At 43.6% G+C, this 21,716-nt stretch overlaps 1 protein-coding gene and 1 non-coding gene across 2 annotated transcripts; both read right to left on the bottom strand.

Annotated features, from left to right (window-relative positions):
• Nucleotides 1-7,762: 7,762 nt before the first annotated feature.
• LOC113836982 lies at nt 7,763-7,899 on the bottom strand. Its single transcript, XR_003487524.1, has one exon.
• Nucleotides 7,900-11,861: 3,962 nt separating this feature from the next.
• Snrpg (small nuclear ribonucleoprotein polypeptide G) lies at nt 11,862-20,967 on the bottom strand. The gene is made up of 4 exons (XM_027428582.2): nt 20,830-20,967; nt 15,649-15,671; nt 14,679-14,803; nt 11,862-12,035 (listed from the first exon to the last, which is right to left on the bottom strand). Exons 1-4 carry the CDS (start codon nt 20,859-20,861, stop codon nt 11,985-11,987), a joined length of 231 nt encoding a protein of 76 aa, XP_027284383.1. The 5' UTR covers nt 20,862-20,967; the 3' UTR covers nt 11,862-11,984.
• Between the last annotated feature and the right edge of the window lie 749 nt (nt 20,968-21,716).

Genomic DNA, 21,716 nt, shown 5'->3' with positions numbered 1-21,716 from the left:
GTCCTGAAGGCCTAAAGGGTCACTGAGATGTGGTCTAGTCCCGTAGCTAATTTGACTGACAAATTATGTTAAGCATAAGAAGAAACCCAAGTCCACTCATCTACTGTTTTAAAATTTCAGCAGGGCTGGAGAGATTGCTCCGTAGTTAAAAACACTGGCTGCTCTTCTAGAGGACTTAGGCTCAACTTCCAGCACACACTTGATGATTCACAACTCTCTGTACAGGTTTCAGGGGATCCAGTGTGGACCTAGGCATGCGTGTAGTACGCAGATGTACAGGCAGGCAAAATACCTATACACATAAAAACAAATTAAAAAGATCAAAACCAAAAGAAATCCAAAACAACACAAGGTAGAAATGGCCTCTCATTTGGCATCTGATTGATGTATTTTACTTTGAGCCCCAGTGCTGTGTCATGGTGAAGACCTTGCTTTAGTGGGACTCCTCTGGGCTTCCCCAAGCTGCCCCTGCTCCTAAGACTGCAGAAAGCCCAAGCTTCATGCACGTTCGGCAAGCTCTCTACCAGCCGAGCACACCTCCAGCCCTCCTCCTCCTTCACAGGTGCATCAAACACCTCTGTGTGCATGTGCTATGTTTCCTCTGTCCACTCATCCATCCATGGACGGCTCGGCTGATTCCAATACTTTGCTGTTGTGGATAGCACTATAGAAAACAAGGATGTGTGGGTATGTATCTCTGTGGTTTTTCTTTAGTGTGCTTTGGGTACATACCTGGAAGTCAGAGTTCGGTCCGTTTCCTCCTCCTCCTCCTCCTCCTCCTCCTCCTCCTCCTTCCTCCTCCTCTTCTTCTTCTTTTTTTTTTCGAGACAGGGTTTCTCTGTGTAGCTTTGGAGCCTATCCTGGCACTCGCTCTGGAGACCAGGCTGGCCTCCAACTCCCAGAGATCCGCCTGCCTCTGCCTCCCGAGTGCTGGGATTAAAGGCATGTGCCACCAACGCCTGGCAGTTCGGTCCATTTCTAAGTCACTGGTCTCAGGTGGTTTTTGTGTGTGTGTGTGTGTGTGTGTGTGTGTGTGTTGTTGTTGTTGTTGTTGTTATTTAAACAGGGTCTCACTATGCAGCCTTGACTGGCCTGGCACTTACTTTGTAGACCAGGCTTGTCTTAAATTCACAGTTGTATGCCTGCTTCTGACTCTGGAGTGCTGTGATTAAAGGCGTGTGACATCACATCTGGCAACCATGCTTTATTTTAAACTCCAGGGTCACTGGTCTGCTAGATAACTCCAGAATTTCCTCCCCAGGAACCAGAGGCCTGGTAGGAAAGTACTTTGCAAGCAAATGGAGACTGTGACTGAGCAGCCCCAGTCCTCTCAGTCCCCCAGTGGGCTTCCTTGGCACCAAAGGGAGACTCCCCCATCCCCCACCCTTGCAGAAGCAGCTTCCTTGGTACAAGTATTGGCATGTAGACTATTCTGTTTTGCTTCCCCCTTCATTTAACTGTAAGACAAATAGCACTTAAAGCCTCTCTTACTGAAAGTAAATTTCCTTTCCTGTTTCTCACCAACTCTTCTGCTGGCTTTTTCTCTGGTTTGGGCTGCTGACTAGAGTGCACTGGGATTTCTGGAAAGGCTTTTCCTCTGGAACTCCAGTGTTAACACTGAGAGAGCCAGCCCTGAGGTGAGTGAGTGCCATGCCCACAATGCTACAGCAGCCAAGTAGGGTATCCCACACTGGTGAAAGTAGGGAAGGCCTTCACGCAGCTGTTAAGTTAACATGTTTTATATGCCATTCCTTTTTATCCTTGTGCTGGGGCCAGCCCTGACAGCATTTTTTTTTTTTTTTTTTTTTTGCCACCATCTGGAGAAGCACAGAAATGACATTTCTTACGAGTTCACAGCCCTTTAGGTTGTAGCCATTGGCACATCCTTTCCCAATGTTGCTAGGGAACCCTGCCTGCTCTTTTTTTTTTTCTCTTTGTTGTCCTGGGGACTAAACCAGGATCCCTTATATACTATACAATCAGCTTATCTCTTCCTTTTTGTTTCAATACCTTTGGGCTTTTTTTTTTTTTAAGATTTTATTTATTTAATATGTATACAACATTCTGCTGTCATGTATATCTGCACACCAGAAGAGGGCACCAGATCTCATAACGGATGGTTGTGAGCCACCATGTAGTTGCTGGGAATTGAACTCAGGACCTCTGGAAGAGCAGTCGGTGCTCTTAACCTCTGAGCCATCTCTCCAGCCCACCTTTGGGCTTTTTGAGGCTCGGGACATTTTTTAAAAAAAATTTTTTTGGAGGTGGGGCTGGAGAGATGGCTTAGAGGTTAAGAGCACCGGCTGCTCTTCCAGAGGTCCTGAGTTCAATTCCTAGCAACCACATGGTGGCTCACAACCATCTATAATGAGACATGGTGCTATCTTCTGGCATGTAGGCAGAACAGTGCATACATATAAATAAATCTTTAAAAAATACATATACTTTTTGATTTTTCAAGATAGGTTTTCTCTGTGTAGCTCTGGAGGCTGTCCTGGAACTCACTCTGTAGATCAGGCTGGCCTCGAACTCACAGAGATCCACCTGTCTGTCTCCCGAGTGCTGAGATTAAAGGTGCTCGTCACCACCACCTGGCAAGAGTTTAAATTTTTATTTATGTGTATGTGTGTGTCTCTGTGTGTGTTGTGGGAATCTAAGTACTCCCATACTAACGAGAGTGGATGAAAGAGAAGTAGTCTCCAGTGGACCAAAGCCTGAACAGCTCCTTACAGGCCTTCATCCCAGGTCCAGTCTGCATTCTCGTTTTACATCTAAAACCACTAGGAGAATGAACAAGCAGGTGAGATTTTACAGAAGTATACTTGGCAGCCAGACTCTTGTTTTTAGAGACATAAATTATAGTTGACAGCGTAAGCTTTTGTGGCCAGGTTGTTAAGGGCAACAACACATTGTTTCAGCTATGTCTCCAGGTCATTCTGTTCCAGGTAGCAAGTAAAACATGCCTGAGAATGAGCAGTACTAACAGTGCTTTAAGAAACTTTAAGAAAGGCATTGGTGGCCTTTAATCCCAGCACTTGGGAGGTAGAGACAGGTGGATCTCTGTGAGTTCAAGGCCAGCCTGGTCTACAGAGGGAGTTCCAGGATAGCCTCCAAAGCTACACAGAGAAATCCTGTTTCAATAAATAAATAAAATGTAAAAAACCTTATCTGACTTCAATGTATATGCATGCATTTAAGGGGATGTCCATGAAGGCCAAAAGAAGTAGTTAGAGGCAGCTGTGAGTTGTCCAGTGTGGGTGTGTTGGTAAATGAATTAAGTTCATTATCTGGAAGAACAGCAACTCTTAACTGCTGAACAATCTCTCTAGCTCCTTAGGCCTTTTGATTTAAGTTAACTTAATTAATTCATTGAATACTTATTTTGAGATAGGATCTTTCTATGTAGCCCTGGATGTCCTAGAAGTTACTCTGTACACCAGGCTGGCCCTGATTAAAAGGCATACTCCACCATGCCTGGTTTTAGGCCATATTTTTTAAAAGAAGAAATATGAAAATTTCAGACTTTTTGGAACTAGGTCAAGAGACATAAGATACAGAGGTACCAGGGTGGTTTGGAGAACCCTGATGTAGCTTGTAACTAACGGTCCAGAATACTAAGTCCAAATCATCAGGAAGGCCCCTGTGGGAAATCCTAGCTAACTGGTCTACCAACAGCTAAGCACCTATGGTAGAGGAAGGTTACATGCTGTTACACAGCATGGCCTGTGTGGTAGATTAAGGAAAAAGATGACCTTCAAATGGGTCATTGAGATCCCAACTCAGTTTACAGCTCAAAAAATTTCCCCAAAGATCAGAAAAATAGGGCAAAATACCATATGTTCAACATTTTTCTCTTCCCATGTGACAACTAGGGTGTTGTTGAAGACAGGCTCTACAGAAAATGTCCTGGTGGCTTCGTTCCTTAGTTGTGTCTGTGCCACTGGCTGCCCGTTTCACTGTAGCCTGACAAGTAGAAGCTTTAGCTGGGCATACAGCAGCAGCCTTCAATCACAGCTGAGAAGAACCACTGTGCTGTTCTAGAAGGAGCTCACACCATGTGCATACCCCATCTCCACCGCTCTTAGCTCAAGCCTTTTCCCAGATCACAAACATGTCTCAAGCCTTTGCTTGGAATAATTGACGGCTAGAAGGCTGTCACCTGCAGTGCACATCTCTTGGGTCTGTGAGACACAAGGAAGTTCTGAGCTGGATGGCCATCTGATGAACATCATCTTCATTACCCTTCTCCGGAGGAACTGGCATACATGTTCTGAAAGCCTGTTTCTACCCTTCACAACGACTCCCCACTTAATGATCATATCACACATAAGCAGCCACATTGGTACTTCCTGGTCTTACACTGGGGAGATTTCTACTGTGCATGGGGTACTTGGGGAGTTTGCTCAGTTTGAACCTAGGGCCTTATGCAGGCCATGTTTGTGTTGTGAATTGCATCACAGTCCTGGTATAATATGATTAGAACATAGGAACAAAATGGTGGGAGGAGGGGAAAGGCTAACAGAAGACCTCTTGTAGGACATGAAACCACAGAGGCCTGTTAGAAGAGATCCATATCTAAATTGGAGTTATAAGCTTTATGAGATGCCAAGTCACCATGACTCAAGTCTCCTGAGGGCTGGGGTTACCTGCATGTGCTACCTTACCCATATGGTTTTATTTTTAAACAGGGACCATAATCCCTATCACAGACATAAGCTAGTTTCACTATGGTGCTGAGATCCAGAGGACTGAGATTATAGGTGTGCACCGCCTGACCTTGCCTTGAAAGAAGTGATAACACAAACCGTTGGTTTGAATTTAAATCATTATTATAAATAATGATTTAAAGTATTTCTCATATATTCACAGAAAAGGAGCTGCTAGAACATAGAATGTTTCTGTTTTAAATTTTGAAGCTCTCCTATACTGGCCCAGTGGTTGTGACATTTCCGTTTCCACCAACAGTGTAATGTACTTCAATTCCTCCACACCCTCAATACTTGTTATTATTCCAAATTTGTATTTAACTTGATTTTTGACTTTACTTATTTGACTATTTCTGGTTGCAGTTTTGCACTTTTCTGAATAATGGTTGTACTTTCTTGCACCTATTTGTTTGTTGTTAGGGAAAATATCTATTCAATTCTCTTGCCTGTTTTGTTTTTAAAATGTCTATACTCTAATGAACTCACTAATAAAAATGACACACAGCTATATTAAGGCAAACACTTAAATCCTGACATCAGGATCCCCAAAGAGGCTGCATTTCCATAGTTACTACATTATTAACAATGATGCTGGACTGCAGAGATGGCTCAGTGGTTAAGTGCACTGGCTGCTCTTCCAGAGGTCCTGAGTTCAATTCCCAGGAACCACCACATTGTAGCTCAAAACCTTCTATAGTGGGATCTGATGCTCTCTTCTGGCATGATAGAGCACTCATACATAAAATAAATAAATATTAAAAACAACAATGATGCTGCTCTGTAGAACAGATGAAGAAAATGGGGGAGGGCTGAGTCAAGGCTCAATGGTTAAGAACACTGGCTTAGAGGACTTGGGTTCAGTTCCCACAACCCAGATGTTGGCTTACAGCCATTTGTAACTCCAGTTCAAGGGGATTCAATGCCCTTATCTAGTGTCTGTGGGTACTTCATGCATGTGCACAGACATACATGCAGGAAAATACCCATATACATAAAATCATAAAAAATAATTTAAGGGCTGGAGAGATAGCTCAGCGGTTAAGAGCACTGACTACTCTTCCAGAGGTCCTGAGTTCAATTCCCGGCAACCACATGGTGGCTCACAACCACCTTGAATGAGATCTGGTGCCCTCTGCTGGCATGCAGGCAGAAGACTGTATACATAATAAAAAAATTAAAAGAATGACTTACAGTCAGCACAGCAGACAAATTCCATAAATTATAAAAGAGGAAACTGGGGGGTGGGGATACACATGTGAATGTGATTGTCAAACAGACACCAGGTACACACGCAATAGAATATAATTTAACCTTAAACATATAAGAAGATCTTTTCACTGGGTCTGGAGAGATGACTCAGTGTTGTGGGATATTTGTTCACTGTGTGGAGATGTGTTGTTGTGATTGGCGTAATAAAGAGCTGAATGGCCAATAGCTAGGCAGGAGAGGTTAGGTGGGACTTTTGGGCAGAGAGAGGAACTCAGGGATAGAATCTGGTGTGGCAGGAGAAGCCAGGAAGACACAGAAGGTGCTGGACAGAGGTACAGAATGGAGGAGCAGTAAAGAGCCGAGTGGCAGAACATAGATTAATAGAAGCAGGTTAATTTGAGTTATAAGGTCTAGTTGGGGAGCTGGAGAGATGGCTCAGAGGTTAAGAGCACTGACTGATCTTCCAGAGGTCCTGAGTTCAATTCCCAGCAACCACATGGTGGCTCACAACCATCCCTTATGAGATCTGGTGCCCTCTTCTGGTGTGAAGATATACATGGAAGCAGAATGTTGTATACATAATAAATAAAGTCTTTAAAAACAAAACAAAACAAAAAGAACACATTGCTCTTGCAGAGGACTCAGGTTTAATTTCCAGCACCCACATGGTGGCTCACAACCATCTGTAACTCCAGTTCTAGTGAATGCAATGTTCTCTTCTGAACTCCATGGGTACTAGGCACTCATGTGGTGTTCAGATACACATGTAGACAAGACATTCCACATAAAATAAATGAATCTAAAAATAAAATAACATGGGACATTTTGAAAAAAATATTACCATACAAATAGAATAGTAAAAAAGCGGTCATCTTCACATCTCTCCAGACCTTGTACAGGCTTCATTCATCACTTGTGTGTTCAGCGGAAAGGCAGGGAGAACCTACATGGATTATCAAGGACAAGGCCCTTTTTATTGAAAGGAAAATTTATAGCCATGTCACCAGGAAAGCAGGTGTCTGATCCAGCTACCATATTCATTAGGACTTAACACCAATGAAACCCACAAACTGAATAACCAACCCTTAGAGGGCCAGGGTCACACCAGACAGTAGAGGAAGCAACTTAGCTACCAGCTGTGCACAAAACTACCCCCAATAAGACAGTTGCCCAGTGCTCAGAGGTCCCAACACATCCCTTTGGGACCATATCCTTTTGCAGATTGGCAAATGGGTTTTAGCCAGATACCCGAGGTCATGGGAAACTACACACTGGTTCTGGCTTTTCTTTTTTCCAGCTGGACTGAGGCATATCCCTGAAACCCAGAAAAATCTCCAAGTGGCTTCAGTTTACATAAAGACATTATTCCCAGCTCTGGAATGTCTGACTCCTTAAGGAGATAATGGTCCTGCCTTCATCTCCATAATAAAGGAGTGGGGAGGGGCTGGAAGGGAACAGAGTTCCAGTTCACTGGAACTGTACACCACCCAGACACCTTGATTGACAGCTAATGGAAAGGGTAAACTGCAGAGACTTCAGGGTTGGGAAAATGACTCAATGGGTAAGAGTGTATGCTGTTCAGGTATGAGGACTTAAGTTGAGATCTGCAGATCTCCAGGCTGTAAATGTTATGATATGCGGTGCTACGGAGACCTTGGTAGATCCCATGGCTGGTGAGACAAACCCGCTATGTAGGCAATTTTCCTTCCTCAAGGGGTGTGATGCACTGTAAGCACTGAGCTGTTTGCTAATTATGACCTTTGTGTCTTAGTCTTTTTTTTTTTTCCCATCAATCAGTTTTTTGTCCTGTTCATCAGCTCCTCCTGCTAAGTTATCATGGTTAAGAAAAATGTGAGGCCAGGCTAGCCTGGGTGAGGCTCCTTCCTCAAACCTCCTATGAGAGAGGAGGCCTGGCCCCTTTGTTCTAGGCTCTGCTGAGGGGAAGTGGGGGCAGGCTGAGCCCACATCCCAGGAAATCAAGCCTGGTGTCTTAGTCTTACTATATGGGCCTGCTCCCTTCATCTGCTTCCAAAAGGGAAGGTCCTGATGTCTTTTTCCATTATATGGTATCATGCTGACTCCTCTACACTTACCAAGTGAACTCTTGCCCTTAACGGCCTCAGGCTCAGGACCTGGACTGTAGGACCTTTATACTTAGGGTGAGGTGTGTTCAGTTATCAAATCTTCAACTTTTCCGTTCTTCATGTAATCAGGAGGGCATAGTGGCGTTCCTGTGTGTAGAGTCCTGACACTTTATGGTTTCGAAGTGGCAGGGATTTTTTTCCAAAGAATTATTTAAAGAGGCTTCCATTTTATACATTTTCTTTTCTTTCTCTCTCTCTCTCTTTTCTTTTTTTTTTGAGACAGGGTTTCTCTGTGGAGCTTTGTAGACCAGGCTTGCCTCTAACTCACAGGGATCTGCCTGCCTTTGCCTCCAGGTATACATTTTCATTCTTCAAAGTCAACAAAATTTCCCAAAGGAAAAGGCATAAGGGAACTCCATAACACATAGTGAGAATCATTAAAGATGTAAGTAAGAGGGTGCTGGGAAATCGTCATCCACAAAGTCAAAATACTGAATTTGTCAAGCAGCAATGGTTGCTATGCAGTCCACACCGGACCCAAGGATCAACTAATGAGAAATGGATGGGCCCTTATCGTGTGCCCCTAACCACTCTCACCCTCGAGTTTTAGTTATGTTGTGGAGTCACATCTGAATGAGAAAGACCACCAGGCAGACTCTACTCCCTGGTTACTTGCAGATCGAGGCTGGGTGACATTCCTAGAAGGCAAGACTGATCTTAAGCCACCATGAATGAGATCACAGTTGCTTTTAATTTGTTCTTGTAGCTCAGACTGAGCTCACTGTAGTTCACTGTGGATGTATATGGTACTTACTGAAGTCCATCATTAGGCTGTAACAGGTTTTCTTGCCCCCTCTGTATCCCCCCCCCCCAGTCCCCATAAGTTTCTCCCTGATGCAGTACGCCAGACCAAACTGAATTGAAAAAGTGTAACAGGTTTATTGAGAGCAACTCCGGGACAGGTTCTCTGGTCCCAGAGATAGAGGCCAGAGAAGTCACAGCCCCAACTACAGATTTTATAGGTTGTAGGCAAGGGTTTATGATATGTCTGCCACAAGCTGGGTTTGTGCCCAAGTACAGTCAAAAGCTGAGTTCACAGGCAGGGACTAGGATGGCTGGTGACTTCAGGGGGGCGGGCAAGGGAAGCTGCAACAACAGCTAAGTAACTGTGCTTTTGGACTCTTTTTTTTTTTTTTTAAAGATTTTATTTATTATTATGCATACAGTGTTTTATCTGCATGTTTGCCTGCCGGTCAGTAAAGAGCATCAGATGTCATTATAGATGATTGTGAGTCACCATGTGGTTGCTGGAAATTGAACTCACGACCTCTGGAAGAGCAGCATAGTGCTCTTAACTTCTGAGCCATCTTTCCAGCCCCCAATAATATTTTTTAGGTTTTTCTTTGTTTTTGGAAACAGGGTTTTTCTGTGTAACAGTCCTGCCTGTCCTGGAATTCACTCTGTAGAGCAAGCTGGCCTCGAGCTGAGATCCTGCCTCTGTCTCACAAGTGCTGGGAATAAAAGCGTGCATGATCACTGCCTGGCAGCACCTTTTCTTTATTCAGAGACTCCCTGAGTAGGTGGGGTTTGGAGAGGTGGAGTAGGGGGTGGGGCATTCCAAACTGTGCAGGTGGAGCCATATACAGGCTTCAACAGTAGGCTTGAAACAAATAGGCTGCTCTAGAAAAACTGCAGTACTCTGAGAGAAAATTTCTTTTTTTTTTTGGTTTTTCAAGACAGGGTTTCTCTGTGTAGCTTTGGAGCCTATCCTGGCACTCACTCTGTAGACCAGGCTGGCCTCGAACTCACAGAGATCCGCCTGCCTCTGCCTCCCAAGTGCTGGGATTAAAGGCATGCACCACCAACACCCAGCAAAGAAAATTTCTATTTGGCTCAGGAATGTGAAACTTTCTCACTAACTGGTGAGAACTACGTCCTCTTTTTCAAAGTGGAACCCTACAATATTTATACTCTAGGTGAGGGAGCCAAGAGCAGTCAATGTCAGTCATAGGATAGACAAGCTTGGCTACAAAGGAGGGCTGCCTATGTACTGAAAAACTAAACGACTCTCAGAGTTGCCAGAATAATGAGCTGTATTATCTAACACATGTGGAATACAACTGTCTCACACCACTTCACTCCTGGGAGCCACAAACAAGAGTCTCACCATACCTTGGTTGGTCTGGAGCTCACCATGTAGACCAGGCTGGCCTTGAACTCTGCCTTGCTGGGATTAAAGCATTGACCACCACGCCCAGCCACAACTAGTTTTAGCTGAGTACACAGCAGCCACCTTTGATCATGGCTCAGACTCACTCTGCCATTCCAGAAGCTCCTCTGTGCACATACCAACCTTTCTTCAGTTTCTAACTCAGGCCTTACCCAGAGTCACAAAAAAGATCTCAAGAATGAAGCCTATGTGAGGCCTATGTATGTTCTGAGCTGGGTGGAACTGCCATATAAAGGAAAGTTGTTCTGAGCCTTGTTCCTCCTCACAAGCAAGGCATGGTGGCATACACAATCCTAGCATTGGGGAGGCAGAAGTTAACTATGAGTTCAAGGATAGTCTGGTCTACACAGCAAGTTCCAAGACAGAGCTGTAACTCATTGCAGCCAAAATCAAGCAAAAATACTGTATAGGCTAGCTGATGGGGATGTCCTTCTGTATATGTTTCTCTTATTGGTTGATGAACAAAACAGATTGGCCAGTAGCCAGGCAGGAAGTATAGTTGGGGCTACTAGACCAGAAGGCTGGGGAGAAGGCAGAGGGGTTGCCAGAGAGATGCCATGCTGCTGAAGGAGCAACATGCCAGATTACAGCAAAGTCATAGCCTTGTGGCAATACATACATTAAAAGAAATGGGTTAATAATTAAGAGAAAGCTAGCCAGTAAGAAGCCCTAGCCATTGGCCAAACAGTTTAATATAGTGTCTGTGTGTTTTTTTGGGGGAGAATCGGCTGCAGGACCAGATGGGACAGAAATTCCATCTTCAGCTAGCCAGATGGTTCATTGGTATAGGTACTTGCTGCCAAACCAATGACCTGAGTTCAATCCCTAGAACCCAAATGGTAGAACTGTTAGTTGACTGCTGCCAAGCTGTCCTTTGACCTCCACACATGCACTGACACACATATACACCCACACAAAAAAAGGGTAATATTATCAAGAGGCAACATATAGAGTTATGAATAGGAAATAATGAACTTCTTGTTTAGGTTTGGATCCTGTGGTGGCTTCACTGAGAACCATCCATGGGCTCATGTATTTGAGTATTTGGTCCCCAGTTGATGGAACTGTTTGGGAAGGATTAGGAGATGTGCTACTAGGGGTGGGCTTTAAGATTTCAAAAGCCCAGGGCATTCCCAGTCAGTTCTCTGCCTACAGATATAAGCTCTCAGCAACTGCTGCAGCACCAGGCCTGCCCACTGCCATGCTCCTTGCCATGACAGACATGGACTCATCCTCAAAACTGTAAGCCGCCAATAAACTTTTTCCTCTTATGAATTAGTCATGGTGTTTCTTCATAGTAATAGAAAAAGAATAAAGGCTGCTCCCATCCTAAGATAGTTCATGGCATATAATATTTTAAAATATGAAACCCCTTTGTCTTAGAATTTTGCATAAGGGACTCAACTCAAATTTGAAGTCACAGGAGGTCAAAGGCACTAGAACTAATGTTTGAAAGACCCACGTTTGCAGCCCATCTGCTCAGTGCTACTGATTAGTTATTACTGATTATTTGTCTCCTTTCATCCCGAGTCAAGAAGTTTCCACTTGAATGCAGGAAACAGCCTGGCCAAGAAGATCTGGTGAGAGAAGAGTACCCAATCAACTTCTACATTCAGAACTCCAGAAACACACTGAGTATCACAAAGGTTTATTTAGCAAAAAGTTTCTTATGAAAATGTACATGACCCAATTATACACCCCAGTCAAACAGTCCTTTGGGGAAGGATGTGAACTCCTCTGCTGAGCAGCCATTGTTCAGACTCTTTCCAAGGCTTCTAACATGATGATGCTGTTTCCTCGTATGACCTAAAGAAATCAGTTGAAAAGAATAATTCATTTAAATAAATCTTTTTTAAAAAAAGATTTATTTATTTATTTATTATACAGTGTTCTGCCTGCATATATCCCTGCAGTCCAGAAGAGGGCACCAGACTACATTACAGATGGTTGTGAGCCACCATGTGGTTGCTGGGAATTGAACTCAGGACCTCTGAAGAACAGCCAGTGATCTTAACCTCTGAACCATCACTCCAGACCATATAATACCTTTTCAACATGGCACATCAGCGAGGTTTTTCTCAAGCCACAAAGACCAACTTAATTCTTTCTTTCTTTCTTTCTTTCTTTCTTTCTTTCTTTCTTTCTTTCTTTCTTTCTTTCTTTCTTTCTTTCTTTCTTTCTTTCTTTCTTTCTTTCTAGACAGGGTTTCTCTGTATTGCTTTGGAGGCTGTCCTGGGACTCACTCTATGTATTCCAGATTGGCTTTTCTCACTGTTCTCTTGCCTCAGCCTCCTTAGTGATAGAATTGCCGATCTGAACTGTCACACCTGGCCTAAAGAAACATTTGTAAGTACCAACGAGAGTGGACATAAACTACAAATCCTTTTATTAAAGTCCAGGTATGAGCCAGGCAGTGGTGGCTCGAGCCTTTAATCCCAGCACTCGGGAGGCAGAGGCAGGAGGATCTCTGTGAGTTCGAGACCAGTCTGGTCTACAAGAGCTAGTTCCAGGAGAGCCTCCAAAGCCACAGGGAAAACCTGTCTTAAAAAACCAAAAAAGTCCAGGTATGGTAAGGCTTGCCTATAAATTAGCACACAGTGAGGCAGAAGGATATAAAGCTTGAGGACACCATGGTCCACATATCATTACCACATCTTTTTTGTTTTTGAGATAGGGTTTCTCTGTATTGCTTTGGAGGCTGCCCTGGCACTCGCTCTGTAGACCAGGCAGGCTGGCCTCGAACTCACAAGATATCCATCCACCTGCCTCTCTGCCTTCCGAGTGCTGGGATTAAAGGCATGTGCCACCAACACCCGGCCCAAGTTAATTTTTAAATTAAGACATGAGTGAGGTATGGTGGCACACACTTTTAATCCCAGTAACTCAGAGGCAGAGAATCTCTCGAGTTCCAGGCAAGACAAGGATGCACAGTAAAATTCTGTTTTAAGGAGAGGAGAGGGGAGGAAAAAGCCAAAACAAGCTATTCTAATAGGCCTATTAGAAGAGACTGATAGCAAAATAGAAAAAGGGGTCTACCTTTACCCTGATACTACCCAACCTTAACAAAACCAAGGGGTTGGGCACTCAGCTCAGTGGATGAGGTCCTATTTTCAACATAGGAGGTGTGGTAGTTTGAATGAAAATGGCCCCCACAGGCTCATAGGGAGTGCTCAAGCCAGGCACTGTTGCTTCCTGCTACACATGGATCCAGATGTAGAACTCTCAGCTCTGGCACCATGCTCCCCATCATAATGATAACAGACTAATACCTGTAAACTGTAAGTTCTTATATTTGAGGATTACAAAAACCTTTCTTTTGTGACCACATTTTGTAGGAGAGTCCATGTCTAACATGAAAGCTCAGCTGCATATGGTGGCTGCTGAAGCCTATAATTCCAGCCCTTTCATAACTTGTAGCAAGAGTACCCTGAGTTCCAGGCCAAATAGCCAGACCCTATCTTAACCCCCACCTCCCCGTTTGCCATTCAGGTTTATCTTATTTTTCTGTCATGAATGGCATGTTTATCACCCAGGCTAAAATGCAAGGTAATGCCTGTGTGTGTTAGGTAAACATTATAACACTGAGCTACATTCCTAGGCCCCAAACCTGTATTTTTCCTGATTATTTATTTTCAAAAAGATTCTATTCATTCATTCATTCATTATGTATATAACATTCTGCTTCTATGTATATCTGCACACCAGAAGAGGGCACCAGATCCCATTACAGATGGTTGTGAGCCACCATGTGGTTGCTGGGAATTGAACTCAGGACCTTTGGAAGATCAGTCAGTGCTCTTAACCTCTGAGCCATCTCTCCAACCCCCTGATTATTTATTTTATACAATTTTTTTTTACTGTGTCAAAGTTTTGACTTCATGTATGTACACGCACCATGAGCATGCCTGGTGCCCAAGGTCAGAGGAAGGGACTGGATTCCCTGCAACTGGGTTAAGGATGATTGGCAGCTGCAGTGTGGGTGCTAGGAATCCAGCCTCAGTCCTATATAAAAGCAACCAGTGCTCTCAAGAGCTATGCCAAGGGCTGGAGAGGTGACTTAGTGGTTAACAGCATTGGCTCTACCTGTACCTCCAGTTCTGGAGGACCTAATACCCTCTTCTGGACTCCACAGGCACCAGGCATACACATGGTACACAGACGTATATGTAGGCAAAAGTTTAAAAATGGTTTCCAACAGCTGGCTGTTTCAAGCTCTATGCTGAGAAAACTCTAAATTAAGAGATGAGATCTTATCCACAGGTACTTGGAATATTCTCACAGCTGAATGTGACCACACATAAAAGGAAAGAGGAATTACAAAGTCCCAATCTTTCCTTTTGTTTGTCTTTCAGAGGACAACAAACTTGAGTTTAATATGAGAAGTTGATATAACGGAAGTGAAGACACACACACACACACTCACTCACTCACTCATTCCACTTAACTTACCACCATGCCGATGTTATTCTGTTGTCCACTAGTTGCCATCTCCACACACTCATCAATCACAAGATTCATAAAGGGATCAAAGCCCCGTAGTATTCCTTGTACGTGTCTGCCACCATTTAACTTCACTGTAAGAAGGAAAAAAGAAGTTTCAATAAAGCCCTCCAATTGTCAACCATCCATCACAGATCGGGAGGGAAAAGACAGGTTGTTGGAATGTGAGACCCTTACTCCATACCTTTACTATCTGCCCAATACCAGGCTAATATTTTAGTTATTCTTTTCCTACATTTTAGCCTTTAAGACCCTATGAAGACATTACATGTGTTGTCTCATGACTATGATTCCAGCACTTGGCATAATGAAGGAGGACTGATTCAAAAGGAGTTTGAGACCAGATTGGGCCATATAACAAGACCCCATGTCAATCAATGATTCCCCACCAATAAAACCTCCCCAATGTATATAAGTAAAGTAGTATTATCTTTACACAACGGAATCGAAATTCCAAATAGCAGGGTTCTAGGCTAAGAGCTGTTGTTTAATAGATCAAATAAAGACTAAAATCCTCTTATTTTAAAAACTCAAATATATACTACAATGCACGGGGTCAGGTTTCTAATTAAGTCTGTATTTCCTACACATTCACAAGAAACAGCAGTGGCTGCTTGCCTGACTCCTTGGTAGCTTGTTTAAAGGAAAAACAGTTGATAAAGTTTCAAATATTACAACACAGGAAACTCCTAATTCTGTCAATGTCAGGGAGGCACAGATGAAATAATCTGAAGTTTTAGGTATTGGCAAATGGAAATTAGGCAAAGAAAAAAAAATGTCCAACTAGAACTCTAGAAACCTGATTAATGGAGATGAATCAGACGGTTTTGGGTACTTTAAATTTTACTGTCTCCAAAAGATTACATACTGCTAAGACAGGCAAAAAGAAACTGAGTAACTGACGTGGTGGCAAACTTACATGATAACTTCTTGTCCATAAATCTGAAAAACAAAGAGTAAAAATTATGATTTACTTTAAAAATTCTAAGCATAAACGAGCACAGACTCAGTTAAATTAAAACCGTATTCTGGGGTTGGAGAAGATGGCTCAGACGTTAAGAGAGCTTGATGCTCCTCCAGAGGACCTCAGATCAGCTCCTAGCACCCATGTCTATAACTCCAGCTCTAGAACATTCCAGGGCATCTGTGCTCAAATGCACACACCTACACATACACACCCACTCACACGTACGTCTCAAAAATATTTTGCTTGGAGCAACGGTGGTATATGCCTTTAATCCCAGCACTCAGGAGGCAGAGGCAGGTGGAGCTCCGTGATTTGAGGCCAGTCTAGTCTAAGTTCTTAGACACTTAGGGTTGTTATACAGAGAAACCCTGTCTTGAAAAACAAAAAACAAAACGAAACAAAAAAAGAAGCTAAAATCTGGGCTGGTGAGAAGACTCAGTGATTAAGGACATTTACTGTCAAACCTGATTTTGATTCCTAGAACCCACATCTTGGAAGCAGAGGACAAATTTCTTATTCTCTGACCTCCATACCTGATACATGTACACACATACACAAACTAATGTAAAAAGTAACTCTTTAGAATTTGTACAGCAGAAATACAATATTTCAAACAGTAAAAATCCTGTTTGTTTCTGTGTATGAGTGTATGTGTACCGGAACAGTTTATCAGTGGCCAGAAGAGCATCAGATACCCTAAAACTCCTCATAGACAGTTGTGAATTTCCCAAGGTTGATGCTGAGAACTGAACTCAGGTCACTCTTAACTGCTGAGTAACCTCTCCAGCTCCCAAGTCCCATATTGTTATGGGTCAGTATATTTAAATTATTTTAATAGGCAATACAGTGAATATTTACATTAATATAAAGATTTGGTGTCATTTTGGTTGTTCTAAAATAACAAAACTATTACCTAATTCAGCAAGTACAGCTAATGCTGGCCTGAAATCCTGTAGTCCAAACTGACCTCAATTTTGCAATCTTCCTGTTTCAGCCTCTTTAGTGTGTGTGTGTTATTATAGGGGTGTCTGACAATAGCGTTTTATTTAACAGTAAAGCATTAAGATATTAGTGAAATAAGTGCATATTTTGAAAATGTAACAGGTTACATATGAAAGTTTAATTTTATAAAGACATATAAGATCATTAAGACATGCTGTCAGGTCACTTGAAACTTAGTAATTTACATGTCTGTGTGAATATATGTTATGTATGAGTGGATATTTAAAGGGGCCAGAAGAGGGTGTCAGAGACCTTGAGAAGGTAGGAAGCACTCATGATCACTAGAGCCATCTATCTCTCTAGTGTCCAAATCAGCTCTTTTTTTTTTTTTTGAGACAGGTTTCTATGTAGCTCTGGCTGTCTTGGAACTCTGCAGACCAGGCTAGCCTTGAACAAAGAGATTTGCCTGCCTCTGCCTCTGGGATTAAAGGAGTGCAAAAGCACAGCCCTGCTAGCTAAAATGTCTTTAAAAATGTTGCGTTCATCATGGTGCCAATATGGAAGTCAGAGGACAACTTGAAGGAGTTGTCTTTGAACCTTCAACTGCTGCCTTCCAGGAATAGGCTACAAAGTTTCCTTTTCTTTCTCCCTTCCCTTTTTTCCTCACTACTGATGACTGAATTCTAGGCAAATGCTCTACCACCCAGTCACATCATCATCTCTCCTTTTTATTTTTCATTTTGAGACAGTCTTACTTAGTTACCCAGGTTGGCTTTGAACTTGCCTCAGCTTCTTCTGTAGCAGATATGTACTATACCAGGCCTTGCTTTATTGAGTTTTAATGTATAGAGAATCACAGAAAAATTCAAATATACAGTTAAGCCACAGAGTCTGATGGAAGGGGGAAATAGATACATTTACAAATAATAGTTCTAAAACTAAAAGAAAAAAATTTGTTTTTTGGTTTTTCGAGACAGGGTTTCTCTGTGGCTTTGGAGGCTGTCCTGGAACTAGCTCTTGTAGACCAGGCTCGTCTCGAACTCACAGAGATCCACCTGCCTCTGCCTCCCGAGTGCTGGGATTAAAGGCATGCATCACCAATGCCTGGCCAAAAAATTTTTTTTTGAGACAGTTTTTTTTTTTTTTTTTTTTCTGTCTAGCTCTGTAGACAGGGCTGGTCTCAATCTCAAAGAGATCCACCTGCCTCTGCCTCCTGAGTGCTGGGATTAAAGGTGTGCACCACCACCACCTGGCTTAAAACACTATTTTTTAATAGGAGTTATTTCATAAAGCAACAAACATAGGAGCATGTTTAACTCTTACAAAGAATGTACTATTATTACCATTTAAACAGATGCAGGACTAAGACTCAGTGTGGAGGTTTGAATGAGAATGGCCTCCTCAGGGTCATATATTTGTGTGCTTAATCAATCTCTAGCTGATTAACTGTTTGGGAGGAATTAGGAGGCATGTTCTTGTTGCTCGAGTTGTCACTGGGGTGCTGGTGGGGCAAGCCTTTAATCCCAGCATTGGGAGGCAGAGGCATGTGATCTGAGTTCGAGGCCAACCTGGTCTACAGAACAAGTTCCAGGACTGCCAGAGCTACACAGAGAAACTTTGTCTCCAAAAACCAAAACCAAACAAAAACAACTAATGCCAAGCCCAATGTCTCTACCCTGTCTACTTCTCAACATGATAACCATAGACTAACCTTCCAAAATTGTAAGCAAGTCCCCAATTAAATGCTTTCTTTTATAAGAGTTGGTCATGGTGTCTCTTCACAGCAACAGGACAGTAACTAAGACATCAAAGTTTAGAATTGTTCTCAGTCATATACCAAGTAAGAATATGGCTGCTGGACTGCAGATAGAGGGGCTCGAAAGCTGGGCTAAGAAGTCTGGATTTGAGTTTGCAGCAATAAATTGTTACAGCAAAGTCAATAAGTGGCTCACAACTGTCTATAATGAGATCTGGTGCCCTCTTCTGGTGTGTATGCAAACATGCAGGCAGAAACTGAAAATCTTAAAAAAAGAAAAGAAAAAGGTGGGAAGGAGACTGCACTTAGGCCAGGGAGCTCAACTTTGAAACTACTGAGATATTTGGCTAGAAGTGATTAAGAACCACTCTGCTATGCTAAACTAAGAATGAAATGGTGTATAAGAAGGATTTATGAGAAAATAAAGGAGGCAGATGTAACAGTATTTCAAAATTCATAAAATCTAGGGATGAGAAAGGTATGAACTTCAGGGAACAGATGATAAAAACTCAGCAGTATAGCAGCATGCACAAAGCCCTGCCTCAATCACAACACCACAAACAAGCCAACAAATAAACTGTCACACAATACAGACACAATCACTAGTTTCGGTCTCTGAAAGGCCCAAGTAAAGAATCAAAGGACATTTAAGATTACAAGTAGAGAACAGTCCTTTTGTTTAAAGCTGATGACCTTTTCTTTTTCCCAAATCCCCAATGAATCCAGAAAATACAAGACTTCATTCACTAGCTCATTAATAAAACCAACAGCAAAGGATAATTTCTACTTTTTAATATGTCCAACCTATGGTTTAATAATTTTTTTAACAGATCCAAACAAAAATGAGGGGGTTTCAGATCGAGGTTTCTTTGATAAAAATGTGCACTCAAATACAAAATCAGTAAATGTGACCTTTTCCCTGCATTGGAGTCTTTATAGGTCCATAATAAACCAAGCTATACACAAGTGCAGCCTAACAACTATGTGCAGAATCTCAGCATTACAAATGGGACAGGTTGGGCTGGAGATGGCTCAGAGGTTAAGAGCACTGGCTGCTCTTCCAGAGGTCCTGAGTTCAATTCCCAGTCACCACATGGTGGCTCACAAACCATCTGTAATGAGATCTGGTGCCCTCTTCTGTCGTGCAGGCATAGGTGGAGGCAGAGTGCTGTATACATAATAAATAAAATCTTAAAAAACAAACAAACAAAAAAACTAATGGGACAGGTCAGGCCAATCAGTAGTGTCTGAGGAGACCAAAGCTTTAAATTGGGTCCTGTTGAACCGGCATCTTACTGCCTGATTTTATTGAGTGCAGAATAAAACCCTGCAAAACACTAGCTTTCTCCGATCACAAAACGGATTTTCCTCCACGGACTTATTACCAGGGCAAGATACTACCTAACATCCAAATTTCACTTGCATGCAAGAAGGCACATAAGTACATCTGACTATGCACCAAAAACCCAATTCTTGGGGCTTGGCTCAGGACCTTCTGCTTTTCCAGAGAACCTGAATTCACCCACAGTACTCACGCCAAGGGGCTCACAACCTCCGTCGGATCCGAAGCCCTCTCAGCACCCATGTGCACAAACTCAATTAAACATGTCTGTGAGCATCAAAAAACAAACAAAAAACCTCACCATAAACTTAAAATGTTTACAAGGGTACAAAAAAGAGGGATGGTATTTCCAACCCCGTCCCCATACATACAAATTCATTGTTTTTGTTTGTGGCAGGGTCTCACTTTTTAAACCTAGACTAGCCTGGAACCCATGGTAATCCTCTTGCCCCAACCTCCTAAGTATTGGCCCTAAAGACAAGCGCAACCACGCCCAGCTGCAAATGCACCACCACCCCCATCCCCGAGACAAGGCTTTTCTGTGTAACAGCTGTAGCTTTATGGAATTCTCTTTGTAGACCAGGCTGGACTCTGCCTCCCGAGTGCTGGGATTAGTGAGCCACCAAGCCCGGCTTTTCAAACGCACTTAAAAAAAAAACAACCTATTTTTACTTTATGTGCATTGGTATTTTGCCTGCACCTAAGTCTGTAGGAGGGTGCCAGATCCCGGAGTTAGACAGTTGTGAGCTGCCATGTAGGTGCTGGGAATTGAACCCGGGTCCTCAGGAAGAACAGGCAACGCTCTTAACCACTGAGCCATCTCTCCAGTCTCAAATGCACTTTTTAAAGCTGTGAGTTTCCGGTTCCTCACAGGCAACCACGCGCCTCTGTGCCGCTAACAGGGTAGCCTCGGGCCGCCCGCTCCGAGTTTAGCTTTGGGAAGGCGGAGGAACCGCCACTGCCGTAACCATGCCGACCGGACCTCAGGGCCACTTCCGGCTCCCACGAGCGCCTGGACCTCACCCGCAGCCCAAGCGAGGCGGGAGGATGGTTCGTGCGGCCGGGAGGCCTCGGCCGGGCCGGCTTTACTCACTTCTTCAGTTCGGGAGGGTGGGCCTTGCTCATGGCGACTCTTCGGCGGGCTCGGCACTATGGAAAGGAGCGGGCGGCCTCACGAACGCGCGCGCAGCAGCCCGGGCGCTAGTGTCTGACGTCACCGCCGCGCGGGGCAATCGCCTTCCGGTACGCATTACCTTCATCTCGCGATACTGAGGGCGCTGGAACCGCCGCCACGCTTCCGGCTGCGTCGTCAGTGACTGGCTGGGACCGAGGGGCGGGGTCCCGGCCAGGCGGCCTTTGTGTGTGTGAAACCGAAGCGGCAGGTCCTGTACTTCTTTGCGCGTCACTTGCTTTCTTAACTTTTCCCTCTCCGTCGTTTCTCCTTTCCTTTCCGCTTCTCCCCTGCCCTGCTTCATTTTTGATGTAATTCATGCGGGCCTCGAGCGGAAGGGGCCGGGGCTGTCTGCATCCACTGCCTCCACAGCTTCACTTAGCACATCACAATCCCTGCACAGAAAATGGGAGGCGAGCCACACCAAAGTCCTGAGGTTTGAGCCTGCCTCTGCCTCCTGAGTGCCGGGATTAAAGGTGTGCCCTTTCCCAGGGGTGGGTGGCTCTGCCCTCAGTTAACTGGGCTTTCTCACATCAAGAAAACATCCCCGGAAGGCAGAGGCAGGCGGATATCTGTGAGTTCGAGACCAGCCTGGTCTACAAGAGCTAGTTCCAGGACAACCTCCAAAGCCACAGAAAAACATCCCCACAGACATGTTGTCTACAGACTTGTCGGTTGGAGGCAATTCTTCAACTGAGGTTCTTTCCACGTGACTAGTTTGTGTGGTTGTCAAAACAAACCAGTACAAACAGTCTCAATTTATACTCTTCCCCCCACTTGCTGCTAGTTGTAACTAGATTAACATACTA

The sequence above is a fragment of the Cricetulus griseus genome, chromosome 8 (assembly GCF_003668045.3).
Source record: "Cricetulus griseus strain 17A/GY chromosome 8, alternate assembly CriGri-PICRH-1.0, whole genome shotgun sequence".
In the NCBI taxonomy this organism is placed as follows: Eukaryota; Metazoa; Chordata; class Mammalia; order Rodentia; family Cricetidae; genus Cricetulus; species Cricetulus griseus.
The sequence above is the reverse complement of the archived record's forward strand: the minus strand, read 5'-3'. Positions and strand labels throughout refer to the sequence as shown.